Source organism: Hemiscyllium ocellatum, chromosome 11, assembly GCF_020745735.1.
Source record: "Hemiscyllium ocellatum isolate sHemOce1 chromosome 11, sHemOce1.pat.X.cur, whole genome shotgun sequence".
Classification (NCBI taxonomy): Eukaryota; Metazoa; Chordata; class Chondrichthyes; order Orectolobiformes; family Hemiscylliidae; genus Hemiscyllium; species Hemiscyllium ocellatum.
In genome coordinates, this window is record NC_083411.1 from 26,889,907 (window position 1) to 26,911,377 (window position 21,471).

Genomic DNA, 21,471 nt, shown 5'->3' on the forward strand with positions numbered 1-21,471 from the left:
CACAGTAAGCAGCCAAATGCAACTTATCAACTCAAGCTAATATACTGGAACGAATTTTGCCATAAAATCAGCTAAGTAATAATTTCAATAAGTTGCTTCAAGGAACTCCTTTGAGCAAGGAACCATACGCAGTTCTCCTTTACTTAGCATATTAAGTATGTAGCACCTTCCCTCAACTGCTTTCACCCACCAAATTCCCTCACATACTAACCCTCTTGCCCTCTGCTTCCTACTCACTCACAGATGAAGAGCCAGCCCCCAGAATGACCATAGTCCTGACTGTTCATTGCCACCAAGCCTGACCAGCTGCCTGACCATTGGTCTGAGCTAAAAATAAGGCAAGGCAAGGCAAGATAAAGATGTTGAGAGCATGCAGGTAAGCACAAAGTGAATGCTAAGAAAACATTCCTTCTGTGCATGAGCAATGTAAGGTGGTGGCAGTCTCAAAATGTACAACATTGAAGTGGATAACCATATTAAAATTGAATCCCAAAAAATGCCCTGAAGATGTGATGAGACTGGTGCATTGCCAATACAAACCTCCATGGATGAAGAATGCAGGCATTCAGTACCCATGCAACATGCTCCCCCCGAAATGTTATGAAATGCAGGTCGTGACAGACACTCAGATGAAGTGCCTGTGATTTGTAGCTACCAGGTATCTGCTTAAACTTTCATGCCTGAAAATGTGTTGCTGGTTAAAGCACAGCAGGACAGGCAGCATCCAAGGAACAGGAAATTCGACGTTTCGGGCCAGAGCCCTTCATCAGGAATGAGGAGAGGGTGCCAGGCAGGCTAAGATAAAAGGTAGGGAGGAGGGACTTGGGGGAGGGGCGAGGGAGATGTGATAGGTGGAAGGAGGTCAAGGTGAGGGTGATAGGCCGGAGTGGGGTGGGGGCGGAGAGGTCAGGAAGAGGATTGCAGGTTAGGAGGGCGGTGCTGAGTTCAAGGGAATCGACCGAGACAAGGTGGGGGGAGGGGAAATGAGGAAAATGGAGAAATCTGAGTTCATCCCTTGTGGTTGGAGGGTTCCCAGGCGGAAGATGAGGCGCTCTTCCTCCAACCGTCGTGTTGTTATGTTCTGCCGATGGAGGAGTCCAAGGACCTGCATGTCTTCAGTGGAGTGGGAGGGAGAGTTAAAGTGTTGAGCCGCGTCAGAAATTCAGATTACCCAATGGAGACCTCTTTCGATACTTCCAAATTCGAGATTATATACAGAAGACGGTTACGTTAATAGATAGTCTTTATAAATCAGATAGAGAATGTAATGTCCTACGACCAGTGGGGGCATCCTCCGTCAGTATTATTTATCATTTACTACATGAAGAAGTATCGGGAGATATGGACAATCTGCTTAAAACATGGGATCAAGATTTGGGACTAGAAATCTCTATAGAAATGTGGAATGATATTTGGGAAAATGCTAGAAGAATTACTATCTGTAACAGAACCCAGGCTATCCAGCTGAAGATACTTCATAGGGCCCATATAGCACTGACTCGATTGGCAAAATTTAAGGCAGGAGCATCTCCAATGTGTCCCAAATGCAAAATAGAGGTGGGCACTCTTGTACATTGCCTATGGACTTGTCATAAGATCCGTAGATATTGGATTAAAGTAGCAAGTACCCTGACAGAAATTTTAGGAACGGAAATTAGACTGGACCCTGTATCTCTCCTTTTGGGCTTTTCGAACTTTTCCTCCCTGGATATGCACGGGAAGAGACTATTTTCTATTCTCTCTTTCTGTGCAAGGAAAAATATTTTGGTGAACTGGGTGGCTGAGGGCCCCCCTGGACTTTCAAATTGGCACAGATTAATTATGGAATGCATTCCCCTTGACTTCCTTACAAATATGGTGCACCGAAAGACTGATTATTTTATAAAATATGGCAGCCCTTTTTGAATTACATAAATGCAGATATTTCGGCCATCCTAACAAGGGCTTTTATTTAATGAAGATCACAAACCTGGCTGCTCCGGGGCCCCTTAGGAGAGGAATCCCGCACGAATACGGGTTTTATTACATTTGATGTTATTACATTCCGAGCATGTAAGAGACTTAAGTATGCACTCTGGTTAGTTATAGGTTAGATTAGTAGAAAGTTGAGTTTTGTTTTTTTTATTTTATTTTGGTATTTTTTTTTCCCTTTGTTAAATTTTGACTATTGTATATTTGATTTAATTGTACATCAATGTTTGTATTTGAGAGTTTTGTTTATTTATGTAAACTTGTAAAAATGTTAAATTTCTAATAAAAATATTTTTTAAAAAAGTGTTGAGCCACGGGGTGGTTGGGTTGGTTGGTCCGGGCATCCCAGAGGTGTTCCCTGAAGCGTTCTGCAAGTAGGCGGCCTGTCTCCCCAATATAGAGGAGGCCACATCGGGTGCAGCAGATGCAATAGATGATGTGTGTGGAGGTGCAGGTGAATTTGTGGCAGATATGGAAGGATCCCTTGGGGCCTTGGAGAGAAGTAAGGGAGGTGGTGTGGGCGCAAGTTTTGCTTCCACCTATCACATCTCCCTCGCCCCTCCCCCAAGTCCCTCCTCCCTACCTTTTATCTTAGCCTGCCTGGCACCCTCTCCTCATTCCTGATGAAGGGTTTTGGCCCGAAACGTCGAATTTCCTGTTCCTTGGATGCTGCCTGACCTGCTGTGCTTTAACCAGCAACACATTTTCAGCTCTGATCTCCAGCATCTGCAGACCTCACTTTTTACTTAAACTTTCATGCCAACAATTTTCATCTGGCAGTTTCTCTCCATTGCCTAGGAGAATTGCAAACTGCTTATTAATAAGGCAATGTTGGGTTACTGGTCTACACTAATTGTTCTCTAGCACTGCAGCTCACCACCAAATATCTGCGTGAGCAGAGCTTGCATAGAAATTATGCAATCATCATTCCAATAAATGTTCATTTCCTGCTCCTGTGGGTTAATTGCTAAAAACTGCTTTATGTAACATAAATGGAACAAACTCAAATTATTGTATTTGCATAATTTTCCCTATCCATTACATACAGCAGTGCATCACTAGATCCCTCCTGAATTTAGGGATGTGTACACGGGATGAAGCACAGCTACAATTATGATCTGCATTTTTATGGCACCTTAGAAGTAATCAAATTTGCCAGCTTCTTAACAGGAGCATTACAAAGTCTGACAAAACCAAAAATATCCTTTTTTAATAGCAATCTTGATAATAAAAACTGTGCAACAAATTAATCAATTTAACTGGAGGCAAGGGCATTTTAAATCCCAGGTGTTAATTATATGTATAAGATCCAGTCACATCCACCAAGGCCAGTGCAAAAGTCAGGTGAGTATGATAGGAAGCTAGAGAAGAGAACCCAAGATAATAGTTTTCTGCAGACAGGTAAATGGTGGGAAATAGTAGATGCTCTCTTGTTATCTATATCAGTGAGGCATGAATGAGATCTTCCCTTGTGCTTCAATCAAGCCACAACAGTTCATTAAAATGCTTGACTTCATGGAATATTAGAGCATAATTTTTCCCAAAGCAGGGAGGGTTAGTGTTATTTTGAGATTCAGCAGGGCTCTAACATTCACTTCTAGTACTCAATATATTGGACACTGCCTTTTGTCTAAATGCCAATAAGTATATTCTCAAAATAAAATATTCCTGCCAAGATGGAGGTCTTGACTTTTCAGCAAGTTTAATGGAAAACACACATTGTGTGAACTAAATTACATTTATTGGTCATATTCTAAACATTTTGTTCTCAAAATGCTCAGCAACGATACAGTTATCTATATATTTTCAGACAAACTTAAATTTAGATTTGACAACTTAAAGATTTCAATTTTGTGCATGGAATAACAGTATTCACCTTCTTCAATTCTCTTCTGAATGTTAGAAAAAAAATGTACTATATACCACTAACAGGCCCAAGATGAGCTTTTCCTAACTTTGCATTCATACAATTCCAGCAAAGGTTGATGGATCATGATAAAAAACAGAAACTCATTATGATCTTCCTCACTCTTATCTGCCTGACATTGACCAAGACAATTTATTTAATGTACAGACTCTGTCACATATTGATACGTAATCTCTTTCAATTCACTTCTCACCTGTCAAGGCGATGTCTAATGAAGAAAGTTAAAAATCATACAACATCAGGTTGTAGTCCAACAGGTTTATTTGGAAGTACTAGCTTTTGGAGCACTGCTCCTTCACTAGATAGCTGTGGAGCAGGATCATTAGACACAGAATTTACAAAAGATCACAATTTCATACATCTGAAACAATATATTGAACAAATCTAGATTGCCATTAAGTCTTTCATCTATTAGAATGGGTTTCTGTTCATAAATATGTAAATCCCAGAACTTCTTTAAAGTCACATTCACGAGATAATTTAAGGTTTTATTTCAAAAAGCTGATAGCTCAGCTAAGACAATGTATTAAAGGTGAGAGATTAGAGTCTGCCTGTATTCCAGTGTTGAATCAGACTTGTTCTATTTCTAAAGTAGGAATTTATAAAATGTTATGTAGACAGACTGTCTGCCTTGACTGCCTGCAGATTGTGTGATTTTTGAGCAAAATAGAATGTATCTGCAAACACAATTCTGCAAATGCAAATTCACCCCATAGACCTATATTTGTGTGTGCATGCATGTGACAGAGAGAGTGGAGTGTGAGTGTGCGCAAGAGAGTGTATGTTTGTATGTATGCATGCTTGGTAGACTGTGAGAGTGTGTGATGGAGTCTAAGCCTGTGAGACGTGGGTGAGTGTGGGAGATGTATATTTGTGTGTCTGAGTGTATGTAATATATAAATAAAAAAGAGTGAGTGAGTGAGTGAGTATGTGTGCTTGCATGTGTCTGTGTTATAACAGTGTATAGTGTAGTGTGACATGAACCAAAGGTCCCGTTTGAGGCCACCCTCAGGCATACCAAACTTGGCTATCAGCCTCTGCTCGAACATTCCGCGTTTTACCTTTCCCAAAGTCCACCTTCAAGGATGGTCACCCGAAGGCTGGAGGCTAAATGTCCCTGACCGCTGAAGTGTTCCCCAACTGGGAAGGAATATCCCTGTCTGGTGATTGTTGCGCAGTGTCCATTCATCTGTTATAGTGTCTGCTTGGTCTCGCCAATGTGCCATACTTCAGGGCATCCTTACCTGCAGTTTATGAGATAGACAACGTTGGCCAGGTCACACGAGTACCTGTTGCGTACATAGTGGGTAGTGTCTCCACGTGTAAGGATTGTGCATTGTTGTGGTCGATGTTGTCATGAAGGCTAGATAGTTTGCTGCGCACTATGGTCTGTTTAAGGTTTGGTGGTTATTCAAAGGCGAGAAGTGGAGTCATAAAGGTGGTCTTGGTGAGGTGCTCATCCTCAATCATGTGTTGCAGGCTGCGAAGAGCATGGCGTAGTTTCTCTGCTCCCAGGTAATACTGGACAATGAAGTTTGTTGTTTGTTCAATATATCGTTTAAATTGCACGACACTGTGATCTTTTGCTATAAATTACGTGTCTTATGTTTCTGTTCCACAGCTACCTGATGAAAGAGCAGTGCTCTGAAAAGGTAGTACTTCCTAATAAACCTTTTGGACTATAACCTGGTGTTAAGTGATTTTTAACTTTGTCCAGTCCAACACCAGCACCTTCTCATCCTGGTTTCCAATGAAGAGAGGAATATTTACGTACTAATTTTTCACTTTTTTTAAAAAATGGTGGTACAACTTGACGTGTGCTGGCACCTCTCCAGCACCTCAAATTTGTCATTTGTCTTGCGTAAATGTGGATAGTGAGTATTGCCAAACTGTAATTTGTAGGAGGTATCACAACAGAGCCCAGTACACCTGACAACCACATGGTGAGTCACTGGATAGTAATTACAAACAGGAGTCTTGGCTGTTGTATTCTTCCCTAAGCCAAGTCAGTTGGAACCAATTTAGCCATCCTGCAAAATGCTGCACAAGTGATCAGTTAACTCAGTACAGAACATGATTTTTTAAAAAGATATGTATTAATACACAGCTACCAAGGATTTACTTTTGAAATGCAGTGATTACTCTTCATGGAAAGGTCAACATTACAATTATGCCCCACAAATAACCAGGTGATCTATTTTTAAGGATGGGTAGTTGTCAAACAACAGAAGAGCTCCACTCTACACTTAAGTGATACTAGGGAATTTTTAACATCAGCCTGAAATATTATATTTAAGCAAGATCTTAGTTTATCATTTCATTCAAAGGATAAATTTAAAGAATGGAGTTGATGTTCAAGAATTGTGACTAAGAAGTTCAACAAGATGCTGGAATTACTCAGCAGATCACTTAGCATCAGGGAAGTGAATTGGAGTTAGCATTTCAGGTCAATGATAAAAAGATATAAATACTACAGTTGTTAAGCCAGTGCAGGAGGGGGTAGGATATGATGAGCAAAAGAGAAGGTCTGTGATAAGGTGGATGGCAGGGAAGCAAAACTAGCAATAGATTTCATGGTACAAAAAGCCAAAGAGAGTGGAAATGGTTATAGTGCAGGGACAAAGATTGTGTCCAGGTGAGTGCAAATGGCTATATAGCAGACACCTGAATTCAACACAAAGATTAAAAAAGGCCAGAAAAACAGAAAACCGAAAATGCACATGGAACAAGGTAGAAGCAGAAATGATAATTTAAAATTGCGGACTCAATGTTAAGCCCACAAAGCTGTAAATTGCTGGGATGAAAGATGAAGTGTGGCTGCTTGAGCTGGTGTCAAACTTCACTGGAAATTCCTTGAAGCATTGAGCTTCATTCAGGAATTGTATCATTATACGAGTTGAAAAATTTTTTAAAAGTGCCCTGCCTGCATAGAAAAAGGAGAGAAATCAAGAAAAAGCATCTGGTTTAACATCATTTGTGGACAATGTACTGAAATCTACCAGTGATGAAGATGTGAAGGTCATTCAGAGCTTCAAAATATATCTTGAGCACTAATGAGACCAATATGGAACTGAAAGATCATGGGAAATGTGTGGGTTTTCTCCTTGCACAGCCAGGGCAATAACACAGAATGCAGGAGAATTTTTAGTAACCAATTAGGGTGGGGTTGAAAAAGACTGAAAAACCTATTCTTAAACCAGGAGCATGTGGTTTTAAACATTCTTTATCACATCCATTCTCTATCTCAAAAGCATATATTCAGACGAAGACCAAATGAACATTGTACACTCCATGATATTGGTAAAACAAACCCTTTCCAATCTAAAAAGAATCTTTAATTTCTTGCTGGTTTGTCCTAAGCCGAGTTGCATTCAGGATAGGTATTTGACCCTGATTGAATCTTTGAGGGGCTACATCTTCACAATTCACCCTTTATATCTTCATTTTGCACAGAATACAATCAGCCAATTTTTAAAAATAATTTCACTGAATAGTAATATTTTCCATGCATTATCCAGGACCATAGAATTCCAATTTATCTCGAAGAGCCTAAGTCCTTTTGAAGCTGGTTGTGCCAACACAAACAATCATGAGATGCCATCCACATCTGTAAAGTATTCCCTGAGCATGTATTATTTTGTGTAATTGATGCAATTTATTTCCTCTCTCCGTTAGTTAAAACGTACTTTGGGAAAAGACCCCGAATTGGGCAGGATCTTTATTAGTCTCTGTTCTCTCAGAATAGAATTCCTGCTCTGTCAATGAGTCTTGAGGTAGGTCATTAATATATTTATCCTGGATGCAAGATCTCGGAATACTAACCACAGACTTTCATCTATTGGTTGGGGAGCAAAGCTGCATTTTTGTCAAAATTTTGTACAAAAACAGAAATAACCAAAAAGAGAGAAAAAAAACAAATCTGTCCATGACTTGAGGATATTTTGTTTCACCAAATAAATTCTTGACATGAAATAAAGGGAAGAACTTGCTCTTATAAACTTGTTCTTGGTCTTATAACTGTCAAAGCTTCAGGGCACAATTAATGGTTGCTTTTTGATTTGAGGGCATGTTCCTATCTCGTGATGTCTTGCAACCAATTTGCACATCACAAGGTGCCATAAACGGAAAACAAAACAGACAAATTGTGCGTCAGTTTAACATTTTATCTAAAAGATAGAGCAGCACACAGTCAGTGCTGCATTGTGGTGTGGGCATTCCATCAGCATGGCTCAGCTGGCAGCATTCTCATCTCGCAGTAAGGATGTTAAAGTCAACAGTCTGTCTGAGGTATTATTGATGTTAGATGGCAACTGGTGAGTGCAGACTGGATCATTGTGCATTACAGAAGATCATATGCAAGTTGGACAGCAGTGGTTTGATTTGATGCACAACCTGAGAGGAAGGGACCTCAATAGATTTAAATTGAGATGGGAAAAATTTAAAAGGGATGAGGGCAATCTTTTTACAGAGGGTTGTGTGTATGGTATAGAAGTGGTAGAGATGGGTACAGTTACAATATTTAAAAGACATTTGTACAGGTACATGAATAGGAAATGTTTAGAGGGATATGGGACAAACACAGGCAAAAAAGACTACGTCAGTATGGGCCAGTTGGGCTAAATTTGTTTCCGTGCTGGATGATTCTATGTCTCTATGACTCTAAGTCTGACTCCAGGGTGAAACTTAATACCCTGTGGCAAGTTTGAAGCCACAGTATGGGGTGATTTTAATCTGCCACGAAGGTGTGGGGTCAGGATGCCATTAATGTCCCACATTTTCAAATTAAATCTGGGCATCCAAAGAGAAAAAGACTTTAACACTTGGAAATGGAGGCACTAGAACTCTATTTTGAAGTAAAGGAAAAGTAAGCATAGTCCCAGAGTTCTGCTTTCTTCAGAGAGAGACAATTGGTGGAGAGTTTAACCTAAAGGTTACCATGCCTCAGACAAGTGGCTAGCCTGAGAAGGTGGAACCTTCATGGTAACCTCAGCTGCTCCATGAATTGTACCCAAGCTGTTTTTTGATGTATTCAAGTCAGAGCAGTAGGTCTCATCTGCCAGTTTCACTGGTTTTCTATTTTGGGAAGATTGGTGAACTTGAACACTTGAGTGTGTAATTGCGATTCTAGTTCTTTTGTGAGCACAGGCATTTAAGTGTCAGAAAACTACTCAAAGGACATCATATTTGAAACCATTTCTGTCATAACCCAAAGTCCAGTTATGTATATTTTTCATACATATAATTGAAAGATAATTAACACCAGGAAATCTAACTTATTTCTACCTCCTTAATTCGGGAAGTTTAAACATGCTCTGTTAATCTTTTACTGCCACTCCAGCCCTAATAATATATATGTATCAACCTGTGGAGGAATACTGGATGTTCCAAATGACAAAGCAAGAATAACAGTATTTAATCATTAGCGTATGTGTTATGTATATAGATTAAAACAGAATACACCCACATATGGTGAGGGCACCTGTAAATTTAAACAGAGGGGTTGGTGAGCCCTAATTCAGGATTATTGCTGTTTTCATAGAAAACTCATATCCTTGACTCAATTGACACTAAGTTTTTCACTGGGTATTATTTTAGATTAAACAGAAGTTTTGAAAAGTAACTGCATACCCAGAACGGAGAGAGATATTTATATATCCCCTACAATCATTTAGCCGAACTCTTCTATTAGGAATATAAGTATAGGAGTCGGACATTCATTCTTTGAGCTTGTTGTGCCACTCTAGATCATGGCCAATGATCTACTTCAAGACTACATCCCTCAGTTATCTTCATATCCCTCAATGTCATTAGTCTCTAGAAATCTATCAATCTTTGTCTTGAACTGAAGCATTAAATGGAGCTTTGAGGCACCTCTGGGGGAATGAAATCCAAAAAAGGTTCACAGGTGTCTGTGTGAAGAAATGAAATCATCAACAAACACCACCCTCCCCACTTACAGATATTAAATAGGAAGGTGGTCATGATAAAGCAGTTGAAAATGGTTGGACAAATATTATCTGTGCTAGTCCCGGTGTTTTGGAGCAGAGATCACTGATCACCAAAAACCATAACCTTAAATTGTGCCCTAACCTTTGTACCAGGTATGACTCCAAACAGATTTCACCCCAATTCCCATTGATTCCAGTTTATCTAGGATGCATTAATGCTAATACTTGATCAAACGTAGCCACTCTCACCTCCCCTCTGAAATTCAGCTCAGTGTCCATGTTTAAACCAAGGCTGCAATGAGGTCAGGAGCTGAGTGGGCCTGGCAGAACCTAAACTGGGCATCACTAAGCAGATGCGAGAGTGTGTGGTGCTGGAAAAGCACAACAGATCATACAGCATCCAAGGAGGAGAATCAACGTTTCAGGCAGGAGCCCTTCATCAGGGCTGTAGTGGAATAGTTTAGCAAGTTCTGGAGCGCAAGTCTTCAATACTATTGCTGAAATACTGTAAGCGCCCTTGCAGCATCTAGTCCCTTCAGCTGTTTCTTGGTGTTACATGAAGTAATTTGAATTAGATGAAGACTGACATCTGTGAAGTCAGGAAAGTCTGGAGGAGGCCAAGTTGCATCATCCATCTGGCACACTGGCTGAAGATTTGTGACAAATGCTTTACAATTTGTCGTGATGTTCTTGGGTCCCCCATCATTGAGGATGGGGATATTTTTGTGGTCCTTCTTTGTCCAGCAAGAGGGTCTACCACCATTCATGACAAGATGTGGTAGGACTGTAGAGCTTAGGTCCATTCTGTTGTTTGTGGAATAGTTTAGTTTAGTCTATCACTTGCTGCTTACGTTATTTGACACACATGTAGTCCTGTTATTGTAAGCTTTACAAAGTTGACATTTCATTTTTAAATATATCTGGTGCTTCTTCCAGCCTGCCCTTTGGCCTTTTTCATTCAACCGTGTCGATCCCTTGGCTTGATGGTAATGATAGAGTGGGGGATAAACTGGGCCATGAGGTTGCAGATTGTGTTTGAGAATAATTCTGCTGCTGATAGGCCACTGCATCTTCCCGATTCCCAGTGCTGAGTTTCTTGTTTGATCTTGTTTGAAGTCTATCCCATTTCTAAACAACATAATGAAAGGTATCTTCAATGTGACCTTGTCTCCACAAGGACTGTGTGCTGGTCACCCTTACTGGTATTGACATGGACAACTGTCTTTGAAGTCGACAAACTGGTGAGAATGAGGTCAAGCATGTTTTTCCTACTTGTTGGTTCCCTCATCACCAACTGCAGGCCCAGTCTAGAGTTGCATCCTTTAGAGTTCAATCAGTAGTTGAGCTTATTGTTGGAATTAACTTATTGCTGTCAAGCCATTCTTGGGGTGGACAGTAAAGTCCCCCATCCAGAGTACATTGTGCTTCCTTGCCACCCTCTGTTTTCTGCAAGTGGTTTTTGAGATGGAGAGCACTAATCCAAATGCTGATGGGGGGTGGGTGCAATACATGGCAATAAGTTAACCCATTCATCTCAGGAATTTGCTTAGTGAATCTCTTTTCAACTGCCTACAACATGAGTAATTCCTTTCTTAAAAATGAGGACCATGTTCAACATGGACTGGTTGGACCGAAGGGTCTGCTTCCATGCTGCATGACTCTGTGACTCTATGACACTAAAATGAGTGATAAAGCAAAGTGTGCAGAGGATACTGTGTTATGAACTAGGCCAAACCACTCAAAACATTTTTAAGCAGGAAGCCCAGATCATAACTTTGCAATTTGTTTCTGTAATTGTATAGTGAAAATTAACCAGAGCAAGTTAACTAGGTTGACTACCAGGTTTTAAAACAGACAAATATTTATTCACAAAATTATGGGTTGAAACAAGAAGAACAGAATATAAAAAACCCATAGAACTCAGTCTATCCAAACTAGACTTAATCATGCTGTCCCGAAAATACACAACAGCTCCAATAAACAAACCCCTTAAACACAGAGCAAAACTGAAACAGAAGCTTACAGGTTGAAGTAGGAAGGGCAGAAGGAGAGGGAGCTGCAAATGTGTTGCTGGTCAAAGCACAGCAGGCCAGGCAGCATCTCAGGAATAGAGGAGAGAGAATCTAGCAGCCTGTTTCCACACAGCCTGCTGTTGAACTGTCTCAACCAAAACTTCAGGTTTTAGGACTGACCATTCTCTTTTCATTATATAGGTCACTTCTAAAACATAAACAGATGAGATCTTTGACCACAGAATTTATGTATAAACAAAAAAGCCTCCCAATACCCTTTTCATCTCTGTACCAACCCAGCCGATTCAGAGCCCAGAATGTTTTATGACCCTCAAAAAAATCAAGGAAACAGTATTCTTGAGAAAAGGAACAGCTTTTAGGAAAAGGACCAGCTTTGTGACACAAAGTCTGCAGAGAAATATAGATAGGTTAAGTGAGTGGGCAAGGGTCTGGCAGGTGGAATACAATGTTGGTAAATATGACATCTTCCACGTTGGTAGGAATAACAGCATAGTGGACTATTATATAAATCAGAGTCATAGAAATGTACATCACAGAAACAGACTCTTCAGTCCAAATCATCCATGCCAACCAGATATCCAAATTAATTTCATCCTATGTGCCAGTATTTGGACCCTATCCCTCTAAATCTTTTTTATTCATATACCCATACAGATGTCTTTTAAAATGTTATAATTGTACCAGCCTCCACCACTTCCTCTGGCAACTCATTCCATTCACGCACCATCCTCTGCATGAAAAGTTTCCCCTTAGCTCCCTTCTAAATCTTTCCCCTCATCTTAAACCTCTGGTCTTGAGCTTTGGACTACCTCACCCTGGGGAAAGGACGTTAGTTATTCACCCTATCCATGCCCCTCATGAATTTATAATAAATGGTGAAACATTGCAACAGACTCCTGGTCATCCTTGTAAATGAATCACAAAAAGTTGGTTTGCAGGTGCATCAGGTAATTACGAAGGCAAATGGAATATTGTCCTTCATTGCTTTAGGAATGGAGTTTAAAAATAAGGAGGTAATGCTGCAGCTATGTAGAGTACTGTGTACAGTTTGATCTCTTTACTTGAGAAAGAATGGCCTGGCGCTGGGAAAGGTACAGAGGTGGTTCACTAGTTTGACTCTGGAGTTGAGAGGTTTGGTTTATGAGAAGAGATTGAGTAGACTGGGTGTTTACTCATTGTAAATGAGAAGAATGGTGGGGGGGGGGGTGGAAAGGGTGTTCTTATAGAAACACAAAATTATGAAAGGAATAAAAAAAGATTGAAACAGAGATTGTTTCCACTGGTAGGTGAAACCAAAACTAAGGGACATAGCCTCAAAATAAGAGGGAGAAGATTTAGGACTGAAATTGAGGAGGAACTTCTCCCAGAGGGTTGTGAATCTGTGGAATTCATTGCCCAGTGAAGTAGATGAGGCTATTTTGCTGGATATTTTTTAAAGGCAAAGAGAGAAGTTTGAACAGTAAAGGAATTAAAGGTTATGGTGAACAGGCGGGTAAGTAGGAAAGATCAACCATAATCTTGTTGAATGCAGAGCTGGCTCAAATGGGCCTAATGGCCTACTCCTGCTCCTATGTCTTATGTTCCTATCTGTATGCTTCTGTGAATGTGATTACATCAGAGTGGTGCTTGACTAATCTTTGAGATAACTCTCCCAATTTTTGCTCTAGCCCCAGATGTTAGTAAGGATTTTGCAGGGTTGACAGAGTTGTTTCTGCAATTATCTTTTGCAATACTGAGGACAATATCAGGTTAATTCCTTTGAGATTTTATAGCAGATTGATACAACTGAATGTCTTACTAGACCGCTTCAGAGGGTAATTAAGAATCAACCACATTGTTGTCTATCTGGGGTCACATTCAGACCAAACTGGATAAGTCAGATTTTCTTCCCTCATGGACATTAAATGAACCAAATGGTTATTTATGACAATAGTCAATGATTTTGTGCCTTTTTAATTCCAGTTTTATTTTAAACTTTAAATTTCACCCACTGCTAGAATTGGATTCAAATCCCTATCCCCAGATCATTACATGACCTCTGGATTATTAGTCAATTGACCGTCCCATTGCATGGACTGTAGTAATTCAAGATAATGACTGGCTGTCATCATCTCCTGGTGAATTTCTCAATGGTCCCACAATCAGAGGGAGACCTCTGTGGAAATTTCTGAACTCAATGTCAGTTGTACACAGACACAGCGCGATTTTAAATTAAATGTAGAGTTTTTCAAAAACGTTTGATCGCATCAAATTAATTTTAAGGTTTTAAAACTGTCGATTTTAATACCATGCAAACTGATGCATTTTGAGGTCTGTAAAATCTTGACCTACATTTCTGAAAGTATTTCAAATTGCGATGAATTTGGTAAAAGTAAATCATTATGTTTTGAAAAAGTTCAACAACAGGATACAGCTGGTATTAATTGTAACAGGGTTAAAGCTGACCCAAAATGGTCCCTAGTGGTCAACAAAAGCACAGAAAGACCTGGGAGTCTGTGCTGAATGGCTAAAATGAATTGCACAGATGTGGGTTTTTTTTTGACTATTGACATCTTTTTACAGACCTCAGAAGACTGAACTATTTGTCTGCTTTATTTGAGGAAAAAAAAGACATGTACAAAATTAAGATTTCATAGAGAAATCATCTCAGCATGTCCTTCCATTGACCAATAATAGAAGCCTGAAATAGCATGGATATAAATGCCCCCTAGCAATATGGTAATTAGCAGGTCTATTTGTGTTGCTTTGCCTCACAGTAGAGAATACAAAAAAACAAACTGCCACTTTGTAGTCATTGGAAGGGACGCTATCCCAAGCATCCAAGTTACTTTGTGTGCCTAGCCAATGATGTGTATGTTGAGCTTCTTTACAATTTCAGATTACAGGTGTTTTATTTTGAGATTTTTATCCTTCTTACTCCAAATTATTACAGCTGACTTTAATAAATCTGAGCTCTTTCATAAATCGTCACTTCCCAATGGAGCGCCTCTCCTTCAACAGCAACATAGAGAAGACTTGAGAAACTCAACTGGTCTGGTAGCATCCGTGGAGACAGAAAGAGTAAGGCTTGGGGTTATGGTTAGGTTTAGGATTAGGGTTAAGTTTTGGGTTAGGGGTAGTATAATGCATCTTCCAAACAAGAAAGAACAAGTTTTGAAAAGAAGTCATACTAAACTTGAACCATTAACACTGTTTCTTTCTCCACAGATGCTGCCAGACCTGCTGAGTTTCTCCAGCATTTTCTATGTTTGTTTCAAATTTCCAGTATCCATAGTATTTTGCTTTTATTTGAGTAACTATCTTTCTGTAGTTTACCTTGGGGAATGGAAGGCCTGTCAAGTATTTGCAATTTAGACAAGCAGGAGGCTGGAAGGACACCGCAAGGTAGGCAGCATCAGTAGGTGGAGAAGTAATTGCAATTAGCTGCCAGATTTACCACTTGGCTTCAGAGGTTGCTGACCTGATTTACGAAAATAGTATAGCAGTTGGAAAAAAAAACATGATTGCAGTTTCAAATACTAAATGGCAAGTCAGGAATAAATAATAATTAATGCAATGACCAAGCCTGAACTTTCTCTGCTGATTTGATAGATTAGGTTCAGGGCATTCCCAGTTCTGCAAACCTGATCCAGAAAAATGTGACCTGGACATTTGGATTTTCTTTTGATGTTGGGGAGAGAGTGGGTGAGAATGGCCATTGATCTCAGAAAAAGAGTTCAGATGCCTCCAGTTGCAGTTAGATGATTGGCCTGCCTCAGTGCACTGACAGTCTGTCACAGTCTTGTATGAAAAGAAGAATAAATTAAAAATAAGCCCCCTGAACCCCACTCCCTCTATCTCATAAATCCTCACACACTCCCCATGGTAATTCATGCCAATCCAGACCAATTTATATTCCCATCCCATCCCCCGATGTCCCCTCTTAGCATTTGTGTCACTTCATGTCCCTCCCCCACATCAAGGCCCATACATCCTCCATACCAACCTGTGTTTTTCTCCTCACCGTATTTCTCCTCACATCCTTCATATAAGCAATGCTTCTCCTTCACACCCATGACTGTTTATTGTTAACTTTTTGCCAACCCATGACCCTCACCCACCTTTTGCCCTCATGTCAAATTACCCAGCATCCACTATAGGTAGACCTCAGGCCCCATGCTGTGGTTAAATCAATTTCTTAAAAAAAAATCAATTAATGCATTTTCTGTTTAAGAAAACCATACTCAATGGTAACATAATCATCCATTAGATATAGCTGTGTTAAATCCTTCATTAAAATCAGCATCTTTATTCATGGTCTTTGTATGACTTTGGAATTGTTAATCAAACTGGGATCATGGGTGGAATCTTATAGACAACTGGGTAGCATGGACTATGGCAAGATGTGTGGCAGAATCAGGAGCGAACTCTAGCAAGGCCAGTTTTGATGTTGGGTGTAGTTCATGCAGCCTTTACGCTTTTCACTAGCAGAGTAGTGAGTTTCTCATTAAACAGAAGTGTGTTGCCAATTAAATGGGTTTACTGCTTATTAAATGCCTCATCAATATCCAACTCACCTTCCTAATATTCAACTTTCCATCTTACCAGACCCACCAAACCAGCTACACATTGAGAAAACTCAATAGGGAAACCAAAGTGGGTACCTGGAAAATTCATGTAAAATGATGTCCATGCTGGGAAAACTGATCTCAGGGCCTGATCCACATGGATATTGAAAACCACCATTTTCCAACCCATCACAACCATCATGCATGTCTTCAGTATACTTGCAGACAGCTCACATGGTTCAAACATGCATTGCAGTGTGCACTGACAATTAGCACTGAGAAGCTTCACCATGTATGGTATGAGCATGCAAGTAGGTCCTAAATGAGCGAGCATAGCTGGTCCGATCCACCAGCTGAGGGCCTGTCTGTGCATGCTCACCTAGCAACTACCTGCATGTTCACACCACACATGTATTACCATGTTGTGCCTGTTAGTGCGTTGGCTCGTCAGAGCTAATGTCTATCGGTCTTGCCATATTGATGTGCTGTTTAGAGCAGACATACAGACATGCTACTTGTCAGTAGGGATCTGTCTGCAAGGGGTGAATAAGGCCATCTTGCTGTACAGCAAATCAAGACAATCTGACACCTACAATGTGTGTCATCTACCTGTGCAGCTAGCACACTACATTTTTATTTGACAAAATGACCATGCAAGAAGTTGGTGCAGGTTAGTCCTCAGTCCAGTGGCTGCTGTCAGTCTGTGGGTCCTGGCCCTGTCAATCAGGAACAGAATCAGAGTCAACGCAAACCAGGGTCAGTTGTCCTTTGGGGAAACTCATGGTTCAAGGAACAGTCCCAGAATACTCTGGGGAGTATTCAGTGGTCAGCATCAGAAGGCATGTTAGACCACAGGACAAAAGCCTACTGGAAGGCACATCCTCTCGGGGGAGCATAAAGGAATAGGGCTGGCATCATTAAGGTGTAACTTAATGATGCAGAATAACTCACCATTCAGCACGTACGTGCTGAAAGACTGGCATTGCTTGTGCACATGCCACCTTTGAAAGACTACTGTATATCCAGACAAATATTGACAATTTAGCATTGCCTCTCACAGCAGCCATAAAGTCACACTGCTCATAGAACATAGGCTAACACTCCCTCAGAGGTACAACCCCATTCTCTCACTCTAATCACTTTTTAACTACTGCCACACTCTTTACTTATCTGTAGCTACATCCTATCTAAACATCCTCTTTAGATCATTGCACTCTGTTCCCAGTGTTCGTTGGAGACTCTCAGCTTGTTATTGTCCAGTGAGGGATCATCATATTCAGGCAAACAATTAAACATTTTCAAACATGAGCTTTATTTACAAACAAAATAAATAGATGCTGCAGTGCTCACCCACAATGCAAGTCAAATGCTGGCACTATGACCAATGACCATTTAGCATTCCATGATGCACCCAGCTCCCATTTACTGGAACCAAGTGTTAATCAGGTCCTATCTGAATTCAGCTGAGCTTTCTCCTCAACGTCCTGTCCTCCTTGAAAGACTGCTCCCGTTCCTCCAGTTTCTCAGCATCTATTATATCGCCTCATTACCTGCTCCAATTGTACAGAGCGCATTGGACCAGTATGATGTGACACATTCTGTCTCATCTATAATGGAGCTCTACCCCAAACCAGTGCAAGCAGTGATCCCTTTAGCAGCATTATCGCTGCTCCACCATGGCCTTGGTCACAGCATGTGTACCAACCTGGTGAAGGTGCCCATGCCAGTTGACTGACCAATACATTACATTAGAAAGGGAGTGCCTTCTGCACCCCAACCCCCTTCTCACCCTCGACCCGCATCAATCATTCAAGTTTTCATTGTATTCAATAGAATCCATGTCATACTTACATGACATTTGATGAAGCAATGTTTCCTCCTCTCATATCACACTTAGAAGTCCTAAAAGTGATGGAATGTTTTTGCTAACTTCTACATCATTGTGATAGCAATGTTAGACTTGCAAGCACCAATGGCATGGTTCAATCTGCCTTTGACTAGAATTGGAAACCTAACCACATTCACTTAAACTTATGTTGCAAATGGGCAAAGAAGTTATCGCAAATGAAATGGAGCCATCGTTTGAGAACAAGTGTTCCATGTATTTGTTCCTTCAATGTCCTATCATCCAACAGATGTGGGTCACTGACTGCTTGTGATGATCTTATGTCTCTGATTATTGCCCATCCCTAACCTCCAGTTGGATATGTCCTCTGACGATGATCTTAGATGTTGTTTGGTGCTTAGCAACATACAGGCTCCACACAGCCACTGTGATTGCTTGTTGCCTGCTCTGATTACCATGATGAGAGTTCTCTATGTCTAGCTTGTTTGACACATTCAGTAAGATAGGAAGCTGAATACTAATGAGGCAAGGTACATCATTAATAAGGTGCATGACAAGCTGTATTCCCCTTAATCAGAAACTTGCCATTCTGTACTGAGAAACTTGACAGATGCATAAAAGTGTAATGAGTTTCTCTCTTTATGTCAAGGTAAGACCTCACCTGAATACCCATGTATTTCTAGCCCAAATTTCGCCAGGACTTTCAAGCCTCAAAATTCCACCTAAGAATCAAGCGATGCTTTGTTCCATAACATGAAAATGATGCAGTTTCTTGTTGTCTAGCATCAACTGCTATTTGTGGAAGAGGGTCCCAAACTCCTACCACCCTTAGTGTGCAGAAGTGCTTCCTAACTTCATCAGTGACACAGCTTCTGGAAAGTAGCAAAAATTCCTGAACACTACAATTGATGCTTGCTCTGGAGAGAGAGGTACATTAATTCTAGAAAAGTTATTATTTACTGACATCTCCAGAGACTGCTTTGTGTATCAAACAATACAAGAATCATACTATCATTCCATTGTTTAAAGATCATGCACACTGAATATTCAATTCTGGATTTTAATTCACATTTCACATTTCAGACTTTGCCTAACCAACATGCTTCTGAAAATGTTTGGATTTCCAAATCTGAAGTCAAAGTTCTGAGAAATTAATTAATTCTCTGTCTTCCTTGAGATATTTGCGCATCCTAATTTAGCTAATGTAAAGGCTATGTGTTCCCCATATTATACTAATGGTATAATGTAACATGGAATTCTCTGGAAACAGGAGCAATGAAAGTTCAGACAAGTTAAATATAATCTTTATATCTCAAATTAACCTGAATTTGAACAATTTCTTGCCAATATTGCCAGTATCTACTGTAGAAATATTGGTCGCACATGTTCAGTAGTTTTTCTTGGATTATAGATGCAATTTACCCAAAATGTACTAATACAAATTTCCAAAGTGTGCCCAACCAGCCCATAATACTGCTTTTATACTGTCAATAAATATTCAATATTGCACACAAATATAAATACATATATTTCAACCCAGACATCCATTTATGTATAAAAACAGATGCAGACATACATGTGAAGATTCAAAGTGCACAAATTCATAGCTTAGACATGCCACTGAACATAACAATGATAAGTGTCCATATTATGCATTCCTAAATGGAAAAATTATTTTTTTTTTAAACTGGAATGCCTGAATCCCATGGACAAGAGAACCTCACATGCATCTCTGAACCTGTATCTTCAGACCCTATATCAGAAATATGCAAAGCTATCAGTGAATTAAACATTCCACATGGTTAAAAGCTCTGCAACACAATTAGCCCTGTTTTAACAATTCTTTCATGGGCTGTGGTTGATCCAGCATTTAATCGCCCATGCATAACTGTTCTTGATAAGGCGGCTGTGCACTCTCTTCTTGAACTGCTGTGGTCCAAGTGGTATAGGATACCAGCAGTGCCACTGTACAGTTCATTCCCAAGTGCAAAGATATCCCAAACAATAACCATAGTAAATCAAGTGATAATACTAAAAGATGAGTTGCCATTACAACAGTCACATAAAAGAATGTCAATCGGTACATTGAAATTAATTAACCAGAATGGCTGACAATGGGACTGAATGGATTAGGAAGGAATCAAAGCATGGCAACCATTTGCTTATATCAGGAATTCACCAGCCATACTTAAATTAGACACCTGAAAACAGAGTTGGGATTCAGATCCAGCCATCTCTATATTCTTTCCTTTCCATTTAATAAAAAGCCCTCTGGTTTCTTGTTTTGGAAACCAGGGCAAGATTTTAACTGGACATCACAATGAGATCAACATCAGTTTAAGCATGTTGTTTTTGCCAACATCGTAACAGTGAAGAATTAAACTATGCCATACCACTCTGCTTCCCATATCCTTTCTACCAAGTAAGTTGTTCAATAGGGAACAAATTATTACCTGCGGTCGTCTCCACTCAATTGGTCCTGGAGGCGACTTGGAGTAGAACAGTGACTCAGTTGTTGCAGGAAAATAAGGGTCTTCAAACAGCCGCTGGTGCTGAAGGCAGTCTTTTTTTAAAGCTGAATAGTGCTGGTCTTTGTACAACTTTACAGATAGAACCATCCTTCAATCTGAAACCAAAATAGCAGCAATGCATGCGTAAACTTCATTAGTATTCTCAAAGGTAAAGCTTGCCAAATTATGTAAGATATTTAAATATACATAAATATTTCCAATCCGCCCATCTGTATTTAGAACTTAACTGTCAGAAATTACCCTTATTGCTACAGAAATAGTTCAGTTGAGGAAGTTTTGTGAACAATTAGAAGTCACGCTTACCTCCTGGCCTTTTTCTAACTGAGCTGTTAGCTGGCTCATAACAAACTCTCCATCTGTCCTGCAAAGTTCTCTGCATTTTAACCTGCAAGTTTCCAGACTCTACCATCTATGAAAGCTGAATGGGGAGTTCTTAAACTCACTAGCAACCTCCCATTAGTTAGAATGGTTTGGTGGAGCCTTTACTTTTGTAAAGAAGCCAAATAAAAACAAATGTCAAAATGTAGAATTTTTGTTTTCCTCCTCAGTTCTTCAAAATCTCTATGAAATAGAATTTATGATAAAATATCTTCTTTAACAATCAAAAATCATAGTTCTAAAATAATCACTCAATTTGAAGTGAAACTAAATAGAATACAATAAACAAA

The 21,471-nt window shown here is 39.9% G+C and overlaps 1 protein-coding gene across 1 annotated transcript in view; it reads right to left on the minus strand.

Annotated features, from left to right (window-relative positions):
• Positions 1 to 21,143, minus strand: part of LOC132820142 (calpain-5-like) — a 153,770-nt gene extending 132,627 nt beyond the window's left edge. Inside the window, exons 1-2 of the mRNA XM_060832083.1 lie at positions 21,107 to 21,143; positions 20,726 to 20,898 (exon numbers count right to left, since the gene is read on the minus strand). Of these exons, the coding sequence (XP_060688066.1) occupies positions 20,726 to 20,890 (165 nt within the window). The 5' untranslated portion in view covers positions 20,891 to 20,898; positions 21,107 to 21,143. The remainder of the gene's footprint in view (positions 1 to 20,725; positions 20,899 to 21,106) is intronic.
• Between the last annotated feature and the right edge of the window lie 328 nt (positions 21,144 to 21,471).